General features: G+C 38.3%; 1 protein-coding gene across 1 annotated transcript in view; it reads left to right on the plus strand.

The window, feature by feature from the left end:
- The window catches only part of il17rd (interleukin 17 receptor D), a 49184-nt gene that overhangs the window by 28154 nt on the left and 7608 nt on the right, over window positions 1–13422 (plus strand). The window contains exons 4-10 of the mRNA XM_012879929.3: window positions 4181–4299; window positions 5341–5461; window positions 6233–6277; window positions 8457–8608; window positions 11780–11845; window positions 11949–12003; window positions 12321–12431. Of these exons, the coding sequence (XP_012735383.2) occupies window positions 4181–4299; window positions 5341–5461; window positions 6233–6277; window positions 8457–8608; window positions 11780–11845; window positions 11949–12003; window positions 12321–12431 (669 nt within the window). The remainder of the gene's footprint in view (window positions 1–4180; window positions 4300–5340; window positions 5462–6232; window positions 6278–8456; window positions 8609–11779; window positions 11846–11948; window positions 12004–12320; window positions 12432–13422) is intronic.

Below are 13422 nucleotides of genomic sequence, written 5' to 3' on the forward strand. Positions count from 1 at the left end.
CATTAATATAGGCAAATGATCCGTATTTATTTAATCACACCATGATCTATGTCCACTGGAAAAAGAGAACTAAAAGTAACATTTTCTTGATATTGATTTAAGCAGGCAAGTTTAAATTATCTGCCAATAGAATAAGATTTTTGCACTTAAATCATCTCCATCATCTTATTTTAAGTGCAGTTTATCTAATTATTTTATTTTAGGAGTAAAAACACTCATTCCATTAGCAGATAATCCTATTTACCTGCTCAAATCAAGGACAAATACACCAATTTCAAGAAAATTTTACTATTTTTAGTTCATTTTTTGCAGTGTCCTAACTACTTAGGTAAAAAAAAACTCCAAATAAGTGAGAAAAAACAAAGACAGTAACACTAATTCTAGTACTAGTTCTCCTTAATGCTCTCCTGTCAGTCTAGGTCAGGGGTGTCCAAACTTTTCGGCGCATGGCCCGAAATTGTAAAGTCAAAAGTACTCGAGTGTCAAAAGATGAATACAAAATAAATAAATATGAATTTCAAAAAATGATGTAGAGCTATTTTCTTAGGTCTAAAAAAATATTATAATTTTAACTAAACTAGCGTGTTAAATATCAGTTGGAAAGGGATGTGTAAATCATTGTAAATCCAAACATTAAAAAGGGGGTTTTGCTCATTTGCCAAAGGATATTCTTCCAGTTTGCAAATTAGTTTGGGCTCAATTGAAAAGAAAAATTCAGATTTTTTTTTTGGTCAAGCAATATAAGATTTCGGGCAGTATATCTTTAAAGACACTTGCTATATTTATGCATTTATAATAAATGAATTCAAAGCAGATTTTAAAGCAGGCTGCATGCCTTTGGACATGCATGGTCGAGGTGGACCTCCATGTCCTGCTGGGTCTGCAGATGGTCCATCTTCTCTCCAGGTCCATATGATGGATTGATCAGACCTCTGGGATGATGTTGTAGAACCTGACATGGACCAAAACTTTCTCCCTGACCCGTCTGCTGGGTTCCTTGGTCTCCATGATGCTGGATGTTCTCTAAAGAACCTCAGAAACAGAACAGCTGCATTTATACTGAGACTAATTAAAGTCCTGTCCTCTTAAAAGTTTCGTTAAAAATAAAAGTTAATCATGAATAAATACTAAAGCTGCATTCTGCCTTCAAAAGTACTGAACAACTTTGGAGCGTAGCAAACAAGTTAAGAAAAAAAAAAGGTAATTTATTGAAGAAATAAACTGCTTTTAATCATAACAAGGTCTTCAAGTTCTCATACCACTTGTGCTGTGTAACCTGAAAGAACTGATAAAATATCTTGTTCAGAATTTTAACCTTTAACACCTCACTTTGGAAATGTTTCATCAACAAAAACACAAGGTGAGCAAAATAAGGTTTAAAAATAACTTTTTTTTTTTTTAAATTAAAAGTAAAATAAAACCTGACATCTCTGTGCTACCTTCCTCTGAGCCTGGGCCTCCTGGACCTGTTTCACTGCAAAAAGGGAACTAAAACCAAGTAAAATCTTCTTGAGATTTGTGTATATTCCTTGATTTGAACAGCTGCAAAAGACTATTTGCCAATGGAATGAGTATTTTTAGCCCTAAAATAAGATAATTAGCTATTCTGCACTTGAAATAAGATGACGGAGATGAATTGTTCTTAAGTGCAAAAATCTTAATCCATTGGCAAAAAGTCTTATTTAGCTGCTCAAATCAAGGAAAAATACAACAATTTCCAGAAATGTTTACTTACTTTGAGTTCCCTTTTTGCAGTGTTCGGCCAGCGATCATAACTTCTTATCTTAACGTGTAATGTTTGATCCGTCTGGACTGTTTAAGGAGGGCTTTGTGGCACAGTGTTGATAAAAGCTGTTGGAAATTAATAACTCGACGGTTCTTAATCACTTGATGCTGTAAAAATGCATAACCTGTTTGAAGCTGAGGAGCTTTAACTGAGCCGTCACACTGCTGCTGTTGCTGAAATGCAGTTTTATTCACGAGTCACAGAGAGAAACGGAGCAGCGTGTTCAGGAATCTGCCTCAGGACAGAAAAACCTGTCCCTCCACTTTTTCTCTGTCTCTCTCCTGCAGAGCTAATGGGAAAAACATGTCTGTTGGATGTGAAGGTGTAATTACAAGACAGATGTTTTCAAAGAGGTGGAGGAGGAGGAGGAGGGGGAGATTTAGCTGCGAGGAAGGGGGAGCAAATGGAAGAGGATAGGAGGGGTGAGGACGCAGACAGGAAACAAAGGGACAGGCCAAATTATGTCCACCGAAATGCCTCCTATCATCATTTCCTAAACTCTTTTACGCCGACTTGTTTTAGAAAGGAGGAGAAGAAAAAGCGGTTCAGATTTGTCTGGAGTTGGGAACGTTAGACGTCAGCCAGAGATTCGCTTTGATCCGGTTGTGCAGCCTTAAAACTGCAACTGCTCTGAAGTCAACTGGGGTTAAAAGGTTTACATGCACCCATTGACAGCATCAACATGGTTTCTGGAAGTTGTAGAATTTTTCTCTGCAGTTCAATTAAAATCAAGTTGAAGAATTTGAAGGTAGTTACTTAAAATAATTCAGTTTATTTATATGGCGCCAATTAACATCACGTCATCTCAAAGCACTTTCCAAAGTCAGACTCCATCAGATCCTCCAGGTTGGTGAGAAAGTTTCCTCTCTAAGGAAACCCAGCAGGTTGCATCAAGTCTCTCCAAGCAGCATTCACTCCTCCTGAAAGAGCGTAGAGCCACAGTGGACAGTCGTCTGCATTGTTGATGGCTTTGCAGCAATCCCTCATACTGAGCATGCATGAAGCGACAGTGGAGAGGAAAACTCCCCTTTAACAGGGAGGAGAACCTCCAGCAGAACCAGAACCAGGCTAAGTGTGAACGCTCATCTGCCTCCACCCACTGGGGCTTAGAGAAGACAGAGCAGAGACACAGAAAGCTCAGAAGCTCACATTGACCCAGGAGTACTTTCTATGTTAGAGAAGACAGAACAGAGACACAGAAAGCACAGAAGCTCACATTGACCCAGGAGTACTTTCTATGTTAGAGAAGACAGAGCAGAGACACAGAAAGCACAGAAGCTCACATTGACCCAGGAGTACTTTCTATGTTAGAGAAGACAGAGCAGAGACACAGAAAGCTCAGAAGCTCACATTGACCCACGAGTACTTTCTATGTGAATGAAAAGTAAAAATTTAATTGCAGCACCCTTTAGTGGATTCCTCTAGTAGAGAAACACAGCTAAGCAGTTCCTGCTCCTTCATTTCTAATAATGAATAATAATGCCACCACCATGCCTTAGAGGTCTGAAAGCCTCTTCTTGACACATTCAATCGGTCCCTTTGTCATTGTGGCCAAAACAGTTTGTCATTTAATTAGCATAAAAGTTCCTGCAGAAGACATTTAGCTGCAGGAGCTTCTTTTATGGTCAAATCCTCTCGGACCATGGTGACATTAAACTGTCTTTACTCTGGATGTTTTTGCTGGTGTTTGTGCAGTTTATGGTTTAAGGTGGGCTTAATTCTCGGTTCCTGGGTTGCTCTTGAACATTTAATTTCACCATGGCAGACATTTGGGATCAAAAAGCATTGAAATTATTGGGTGTTTCTTTGTTGTTGCTGTCAGAAAACATACAGCCGAATTATTGAAGAAAACTGCAACACTATCTGTTGAGGTTGTTTCAGTTATATTTCTATAGAAAACAAAATGTTCTCTTAAAGCGCTTATTCTAAACCCAGAGTCAGTTTGGCCTTTCAATGCAGGGGATTTTGGTGTTTAGTTTTTATTTCCTCGGCGGGTCACCATCAGGTTTCTGCTCGTCTTGAGCCAGGTTCAGGTTTGCTTCTGTTAAAACGAAGTGGTTCCTTACCACTGTCCCCCCATGCTTGCTTAGGAGAAAGGATTACTGCAAAGTTATTTAGACAACTTTCCACCAATTGGCTTCATAAAGTGAATTTGAATACATGATATAGTAACGGGCTTTTTTTAAAATTGAATTTTAATCTTTATTTGTGATTGAATTGAATGGGAGTGATTTGTTTACATCTTTCTAGGTGTGAATTGAATCGGTTTGTCTTGCAAAGCGTCTTGAGACAACGTTTGTTGTGAATTTGGCAAGCTCTAAAGGACATTCAGGAGTGTAGGAGGCAGAAAGTAGAGGGACGGATGAAACTGAAGTTTCTGCTGCATCTCTGCAGGAATCGAACACATTAAAGGCTTCAGAGTTTACCTGGAGGACAAGAATCCAGACGGGAAACAGTGTCAGCACCTCATCCTCAAAGACCCACGGCAGCTCAACTACTCCTACAGGAGCACGGTAGGACGAGCGGTTCTGTCCGGACAGCTTAAGGTCCAAAACAATATGAAGTGAATTAAAGCTCCATTTACATGTTACAGAAAAGTTTGGGTCCTTAGAATGAAAATGTAAACAAACGAGACTTTTGTACAATAGTACCCAAGTTTTCGGACTATAACGGGCACCTAAAATCCTTAAGTTTTCTCCAAAATTGATGTTACCCCTTATATATGATCACCATTGTGCTTACTGACTGATTTTATGTGGTACAATGCGCTCATAAATCTGTTAAAATGTGCAAGTATCACTTTGGTTAGCAACAAAGCCGCTCCTCTAAATGGATATTAGGAGCATTACGGTACACTGTGTCACTACCTGATAGGACCCCTGAGCTGTCTACCAGACTGCCTGACTGGAATGTCTAAACTAGAAGTGCAATAAACCTAGTAAGTTAATTCAATATAAAAGTTACGTTAAGCAGAGACTGTTAGAGGGGCGGAGTGATATTACACACGTGGGAAGAATATTTAGTGTGCCTTATGGTCTGAAAAATACGGTAGCTTGTTTAAAACGGCATTCATTTTGTGTCCATTTAACATGAAATAGTCCCAGAATAAAATCTAATAAAGCTTCTTGCATATATAAATCAAAGTCGCTCCTCTAAATGGATATTAGGAGCATTACAGTACACTGTGTCACTACCTGATAGGACCCCTGAGCCGTCTACCAGACTGCCTGACTGTAATGTCTAAACTAGAAGTGCAATAAACCTAGTACCGATAAGTTAATTCAATATAAAAGTTACGTTTATTTTGGCCCTATGTTAGAAACAGGGCAGTATAGTCCAGCTACTCTGTCCTCCTGACAGAGACGGATAGAGAGCTGTGGACATGAAGGAGTGATATTACATACTTGGGAAGAATATTTAATGCGCCTTATAATCCGGTGCACTTTATGGTCCGAAAACTATTTTACTAATGTAAACTTCTTTAGAGGGTTACCGACTCTTCCTCTCTTTCCGTTGACCGTTCGGTTTAATAATCTGTTTTTCTCCTCGTACAGAAGCTGAGCAGTCAGCCGTTCAGCGGTTTGTCCTTTGACACCGACTACATGGTTCGTGTCGTTCCTTTCCCCTCTCTGATGAACGAAAGCTTCTTCCCTCCATCTTTCCTGCGGACCAACTGTAAGTCCCATCCGGAAACGCTTGATGAGTTACGATGTGATTTAAAAAAAACATTCAAAGTGTCTCAGTTAGACGACGACGGCGTATTAGGGCTATTGTAGAGAAAAGAAAAAAAAAAAAGTAAATTTCCCCCCAAAAAATCTGAAATTTTAAGATTAATTGAACATGTTTTCAACATGTAGTGACCGCAGACTTTGGGAAACATCCAGAAGTCAAATTCCTTGTAAGTGCAAACCTACTTGGCGATTAAACTTCATTCTGATTCTGATTCTGAAGCGCATTTTGTTAATCTGCCACTTAAATCATTATTGGAAATATCTGCTTTTAAAATCTCAGCAAATTTCAGAGTTTAGTTCTTGCATATTTCTGACTCAACAATGTAGGAAAATATTTTTGTTTAAATGTTGAAAATATGTGCCTTTAATAATGAAAATTATCAAGTTTTTTTCCCCCCACAAATTTGTGACCTTTCAGCATCTGAGATTTTCTGAGTTTTCCCTTGAAAATATATGCAAATAATCTCAAAACTTCAGAGTTTTTAGGCAGATATTTGTGATGTTTTTTCAACCTTATAAAATTTCCAAGATCTTTCCTGAAAATAAGTGAGATTAATCTGAACATTTCTGAGTTGTTTTGGCAGAATCTTACTCTTTCTTTTTCTTCCTTTTATCTACAATGGCCCTATTACACCGTCATATTAGACTGGGGAGAAGGGAGACGGTTTTATTTTTTTACAGTAAAGCAAATATTTGTGTGTTTTTCCTTTAACAGCTTGTGAAGTCCTCCTCGGGTCGGACAACCTGGTGTGCAAACCATGTAAGTGTCTCGTTGTGCTCGTTATAAGCAAAGCCATACACGGACTGAAGATCTGGTTGCATTAACTGATGCAAACTATAGTAGATTTATCAATCTATGAGTTAATATAACTGTTGATATAAAAAATATTACAGTGAACGTGAAATATTTTTTATCAGAGAAGGACGGTTCTTTTATTAAACACCTTAATCTTACCATCATGAACCTCTTTTCAACATATTTGTGTTGGTTTTTTTTGGTCTCAGAATACAATTATGACACTCGCTACGTGTTGATGCTCCAGTTTAGTCTAAACGTTTAACGTCTGACCCACATATTAGCCTAATTTGACATATATTAATCGATTTTCCGTGTCAATATACAGCACTCAGCGTGTATTGATGCTCTGTGCGGACTGCCCTTCTCAAAAACCCGGCTGTGTAACCCCTTAGCAGCGGTAAAATCTTTCCTCATGCTGATAGTATTTTTTAAACAGCCTTTCTTAGTGTTAAATACATTAGGAATTATTAGCAATAATTATTATTTATTAATTATTATTATTATTAGGAATTAGCGCTCAAAACTCCATTTTGTTGCTTTAACATACACATTTTCTTTCTTTCTTTCTTATCTATGATCACGTTGTGCTTACTGACTGATTTTATGTGGTACATTGCGCTCAGAAATCTGTTAAAATGTGTAAGTATGACTTTGGTTAGCAACAAAGTCGCTCCACTAAATGGATATTAGGAGCATTACGGTACACTGTGTCACTACCTGATAGGACCCCTGAGCTGTCTACAAGATTGCCTGACTGTAATGTCTAAACTAGAAGTGCATTAATGTAAGGCAGCCTGGAGAAAGCGCTAGCAACAATAAACCTAGTAAGTTAATTCAATATAAAAGTTACGTTAAGCAGAGACTGATAGAGGGGCGGAATGATATTACACACGTGGGAAGAATATTTAGTGCGCCTTATGGTCTGAAAAATAAGGTAGCTTGTTTAGAATGTCATACATTTTGTGTCCATTTAACATGAAATAGTTCCAGAATAAAATCTAATAAAGCTTCTTGCATATATAAATCAAGCGCAGCAATATGGCGAAAGCAGCCAGGCTCGACATGTGAAAGTAAAACATTTTGGGCTTTCTTTGGCATTAAGACAAAAATTGTTATTGGTACACTGACAGACATTAAAAAATAAAATTAAAATAAAAAATAAATAAAACGGCATACATTGACCAAAGGGTCAAATGCATAGATACTTCACATAAAACAATAAATATCCCAATGTGTTAAAAAAATAGCAAAGCAAGGCACAAATTAAATTATCCCAACAACAACAAAAAAAAGATGTCAGCAGGAACCAAAGGCAACAGAAAATAAATGAGTGTCTAAAATGTTTTTTTTTATAGTTTAAAAAGTAAAACTGGAGCTCTGCTTTAACCCGGCCTTGGGGAATCTGGGTCAACAAGTGTTCACGAGAAACCTGAGGACCGAGCGATGAAACACTAAAATCCATCCGGAAACAAACAGGAAGCCAGCGGAGGGAAGACAGGAGTTAGATAATCCGGCTTCCTGTAAGCAGCTAAGAGACGGCGAACTGTAGGCTGCTAGCACGAACCCTGACTAACGTTTCATCCTGGTATTTTCACCTCATAAAATAAATAAATGAGGTCGATGCTTTCGCTGGGACTCGAACTGCTCCTGCTTTCTCCAGAGCGTGCCGTCTTTCAGAAACTGTCCTTATGACTGGGTGTATTTCTGCAAAAAAAAAAAAAAACATAAAAACAACAACACTTCTGTGTTTTGTTTGCTGCTTTAGGAGAAATTATAAGAAAATACATTAAAAAAAACACACCTCCCCTTGCTCTGGCAAAGTTTACCGCGTCACGTCAGCGCCCGTATATGGTAATAACGAGTGTTTCGACTGTGATTTTTAAAGTTTTTCTAAGTTTTAGAAATACTTTGCCCCTCTAAACTCAACGAAGCCTGGAGATATGTGACCATATCAATTATATTTGTTTTGTGGTGAAAAAAAAAAAAGGCGACACAGCAGCTTTAATCTCATGTAACCTGATGGAAGATTGAACAGAAATGTCTTTAAACATTCATGCATGTTTAATGTTTCTGTCTCATATCGACGCATGCCGGCACCCATCCGGCGTATTTGTATTTATTTCTGGTTGTGTCTCTTCAGTCTGGAAGCCGAAGACCCTGAACGTGTCTCAGCACGGATCGGACCTTCACGTGGCGTTCGATTTGGCTCCCGCCTCCTTCAGCTTCCAGTTTTATTATCTGTACTACAGGCTGCGGCAGGACGGCCTCTTCAGAGTGCAGCGCTGCAGACCAGTAAGACCGCCGCCGCCTCTGCTGTTTGTCTCCGCACGGTGAAAATGTGGTTTTAAGGTTGATTTAAGGTTACATGTCGTTGGTTTTTAGACACCGTACCAGGAAGCAAGCTGTCCACTTCTCTCTGATAAATTACCTGCATATTATCAGAGGAAGACAAAGCCAAAAAAAAAAAACATTTAATCAAGAGAAGTAGCTAAAGTAAGCTAATTGCTCTGAGTTATATGCAGACTTTGGGAAACATCTAATAGCGCATCTCGTTAATTTGCCACTTAAATCTCAGAGGCCTTCTGGTATTATTTGTCGGAATCAAATGCTTTTAAAATTTCAGCAAATTTTGGAGTTTTTCTTCTGATAAATTTTGTTTTTGCATATTTCTGACTCAACAATGCCGGAAAATGTCTTAGTTTAAATGTTGTAAATATCTGCCTTTAATGATGAAAATCTTTGAGGGTTTTTCTTCCACAAATTTGCGACCTTTCCACGTTTGAGATTTTTCGAATTTCTCTTCAAAATATGTGAAATTAATCTCAAAACTTCTGAGTTTTTAGGCCGAGATTTGTGACTTTTTAACCTTAGAAAATTTCCAAGATCTTTCTTGGAGTATGTGAAATTAATCTGTGTTGTTTTTGGCAGAAACTTACTCTTTCTTTTCTTTTTTTCCTTTATCTACAATGTCCCTAATACGCCGTCGTATTAGAGGTTTTATTTTTACAATAAAGCAAATCTTTATAACTGCATATTATCAGAGTAAGGCAAACCTAAAAACATTAAATCAAGAGAAGTAGCTAAAGTAAGCTAATTGCCCTGAGTTATGTGCAGATATAGTTAAATGTACAAAACTAAGGTTGAATAAATGAAGCAAAGATGCACCAAATCTGCCATTTACTAGATGGAGGATAAATAAATGGGACACAAGGATGCTTGTAGGCCAAATTAAGTTAATATTTGCCAAAAACAGCAAATATATGACTTACAGCACTAACCTAACATGCACAAAGATATATGATGACGTGTTTAACTTAAGTGTAACACTCCAGACTAATCTAACTTTGGGCTTAACTGTGATAAGACATCAGCTAAACTAGAGCTGGATAATATAGAAAGAAAATCATATCGATAAAATAGAAATCATATTGATCGATATCGATAATTACCAAAAGGAATTCAAAACTTTTATTTTAAATGCAGCCCTGGCCATTTTTCTGCTGTTTCTTGATTATCAATTTTTAAATAAAAAACACTGACTTGAACCAACTTTTTTATCAAAACTGTAAGTGTAGAAAAAAAAGCGAAAAAAGAACATGTGCTCTCTAAACTCTGACAATAAGCACCTTATTACCTCATTATCTGTTATCTGTGACTCATGAAGGTCAACTAGTTCATACAAACTTTTGAATCATCTTTTTATTTTTTAATCTCTATTGAACGCTACACTGAAGGAAAGAAAAACACCGTAATCCTTGTTCATCGCCTGCTTGTTTGTTTGCCTTCATTATTTGTACTCTTAAAATAAATTTGACTACAGTAACGCGCAATGACAATAAAGAATCTTTAAAGCTTGGTGAAGGAGCTTTCCTGTGATTGGTTAAGAGGAAGTAACGCCTGTAGTATTAACTTACATTCTGGGCTAGAATGCAAAAAGAAAGGAAAAACTGTTATATTCCTCTATTGAACTCTTTTTTGACCATTTTTTTCCTACTGAACCACACGTCTATTGATCGATATATATATATATATATATATATATATATATATATATATATATATATATATATATATATATATATATATATATATCATTATTGAATATAAAGGAGCTAAAATCCCAGAATTCAACGCAGTGGGTAAATTTTCCTACTTCTTCCACAGCTATTGCATGTTATTTATTACGTTTATTAACGACAGCTGACTTTCCAGTCCTTTGTTTTATAGTTTATCCATTTAAGATGCCAATAAATGTTTTTTTTTTTCTGTGTGGTTTGAGAGACTATAATGTGACCGAACTATCTGAGCACATAAGGCGTCTGCTCTTTTTATGTCCACGCTGGAAGGTGGAGTGAGCAGCCTTTTTTTACAGCCACCTCCCGGCTGCGTCTTGTTTGATGTCTGTCCAACAAGCTCGCGCCCGTAATCTCTTTGTACTCTCAGACAGCGCCGTGAGTCACACACATGGGGACAACATGGGGCGTCTTCGCTCAGTCCGTCTTAGAAATGCATCTCGTTCCTGTGAGAAACCCTGAGGAAAACGGGCACATTTGAAGTTCAGATTGACCCCAACTTACTTGATCGTGTTTTTATGTTGCCGTTCAGCTGTTAAAAGACTTTTTGGGCTGGAGGAGAAGCTGGAAATCTCCCAAGCAAACAAAATCAAAAGTTTGTTCCTTTGCAAAGATCGTTTCTGCTCCAGACAATAAAAAAATAAAAGTGAATACCATTCATAAACGTGGCTGTTCGTTTAATTGGCCCTCGTTAATAAGGTATTTATACTGTTTAGTTGTTCATGTTTTTGTCTCTTGTTGTGTCTCTGCTCTGTCTTCTCTAACATAGAAAGTACTCCTGGGTCAATGTGAGCTTCTGTGCTTTCTGTGTCTCTGCTCTGTCTTCTCTAACATAGAAAGTACTCCTTGGTCAATGTGAGCTTCTGTGCTTTCTGTGTCTCTGCTCTGTCTTCTCTAACATAGAAAGTGCTCCTGGGTCAATGTGAGCTTCTGTGCTTTCTGTGTCTCTGCTCTGTCTTCTCTAACATAGAAAGTACTCCTGGGTCAATGTGAGCTTCTGAGCTTTCTGTGTCTCTGCTCTGTCTTCTCTAAGCCCCAGTGGGTGGAGGCAGATGAGCGTTCACACTGAGCCTGGTTCTGGTTCTGCTGGAGGTTCTCCTCCCTGTTAAAGGGGAGTTTTCCTCTCCACTGTCGCTTCATGCATGCTCAGTATGAGGGATTGCTGCAAAGCCATCAACAATGCAGACGACTGTCCACTGTGGCTCTACGCTCTTTCAGGAGGAGTGAATGCTGCTTGGAGAGACTTGATGCAACCTGCTGGGTTTCCTTAGAGAGGAAACTTTCTCACCAACCTGGAGGATCTGATGGAGTCTGACTTTGGAAAGAGCCTTGAGATAATATGTTTCAAATTAGTGCTGTATTAATAAAATTGAATTGAATATGTCTGCAGGATCTGAACCAGGCTAGGACAACTTGCATCCTCCAGGACGTCACTCAAGGAACCTACGTTGTAGAGGTACGAGGACGCATCGATCTCCTAGTTCTTGCTTGACGTGTGCATGATTTAAAAACTAAAAACTTCTTTTTTTTTTTTTTGTACGTTTGGCTTTCTTTCTCAGGTTAGAGACAACAGTAACACGACCAGGAGGCAAATTCAGTACCACGTCAGCCAGGGTAAGACCAAATTAAAGACGCAGGGAGCTACGTTGCATCTTTGGACAGCATACCGTCGCTGTTTTAATTCAAAAAGTCTTCTCAAGATTAATTCTGCAATATGTTGCAATGTTTATACTCTAATATTTCTGTTTATCATCAGTATTATTGTCTAAATAAGCAATATGTAGTTGCAGAGCAGTACTTTCATCAGTATTGTAGAGCAAGAATTGTGGTTAAAAACTAACTTTTATTAAAGGGGAAGTGTACAGGAATAGAAATCAGCATGCTATGAAGTTCAGATGTCTTATTGTGGGTGTGTTTGCTTTATCCATCAGTGCACTCCCCATGGGCGGGGCCTATCCGTGCCATGGCCATCACCGTGCCGCTGGTCATCATGTCCGCCTTCGCCACGCTCTTCACTGTAGTGTGTCGCAAGAAGCAGCAAGGTGAGGGCAACAGATGAAATTCAGAGGAGCCGAGTGTGCCATCTTGTTTCTAAAGTGGTGGAGAACGTTGCTTATGAGCGACTGCAATTGGCTCTTGGTTCTGATGGTATTTTTACATTTCAGTCCAGTTTTAAAACCCCGCTGTAGCAGGAAAACCGCTCTTTTCCAAGTTTTTTTAAGACCCCAGTGTGGAAGATTTTCAGCCTGGAGCACCATCTAGTGGTGCGACGTATGAATTACAAATGACTACGGAAGCCGCGGGGTATCATAGACATGATGATGTCAATATGTCCCCCATGCCTTAGCCACTGCTAACAGCTAATAGCTACGGTCATCGTGTAAAATGGTTTTTTGGCATTGTTGCCAAGTCTGCTTGTTTTTTTCTAAAGTCACAGTTTTTTGGGCTCGTTCCTGAACGTGAAGTCGCTTATTTGGGGTCTAAAAAAGCGACTAAACACAGGTAAAGAGACCCGGTCTCGTTACCAATATATACTTCACTGTTATATTGAATTAACTTTCCTGTCCAGCAGAAAACCTGCAACCTCTGCTTCCGTTTTAAATCCCCGCTCCCTCATGAATTATCTCCACCTGGTAATAATAGCTGCACTGATATAGACTCTCATTTCTCTCGGTTATTACTACTTTTTCTTTTCTTGGTTACTTTCTCTTCCCTCTCACAGAGCAAAGAGTATAAATGGTCCTCCATTTAAACAGAAAACAGCAAATAAAATGATCTACGGTTGTCTTTGCTTGTTTACACTCCTCCTCCACCGACGGCTTGTCTTCATGTTTTTATGAACTACTAATTCTACGTTCTAAGAAAACTTTCATTTTTATATGTGAGATTATTAGACATTGCCAGAATATGTATTTATAGAAGCAATACTAATTAAAAGTCAGATTAGACACAGAGGATTTGCTTTTAACCCTAGATTCAAATAACTCTTGTGTTTTAGGTGTTTTTAGACCAGTTGGCTGCTGTTAATAAAAT

The sequence above is a fragment of the Fundulus heteroclitus genome, chromosome 20 (assembly GCF_011125445.2).
Source record: "Fundulus heteroclitus isolate FHET01 chromosome 20, MU-UCD_Fhet_4.1, whole genome shotgun sequence".
In the NCBI taxonomy this organism is placed as follows: Eukaryota; Metazoa; Chordata; class Actinopteri; order Cyprinodontiformes; family Fundulidae; genus Fundulus; species Fundulus heteroclitus.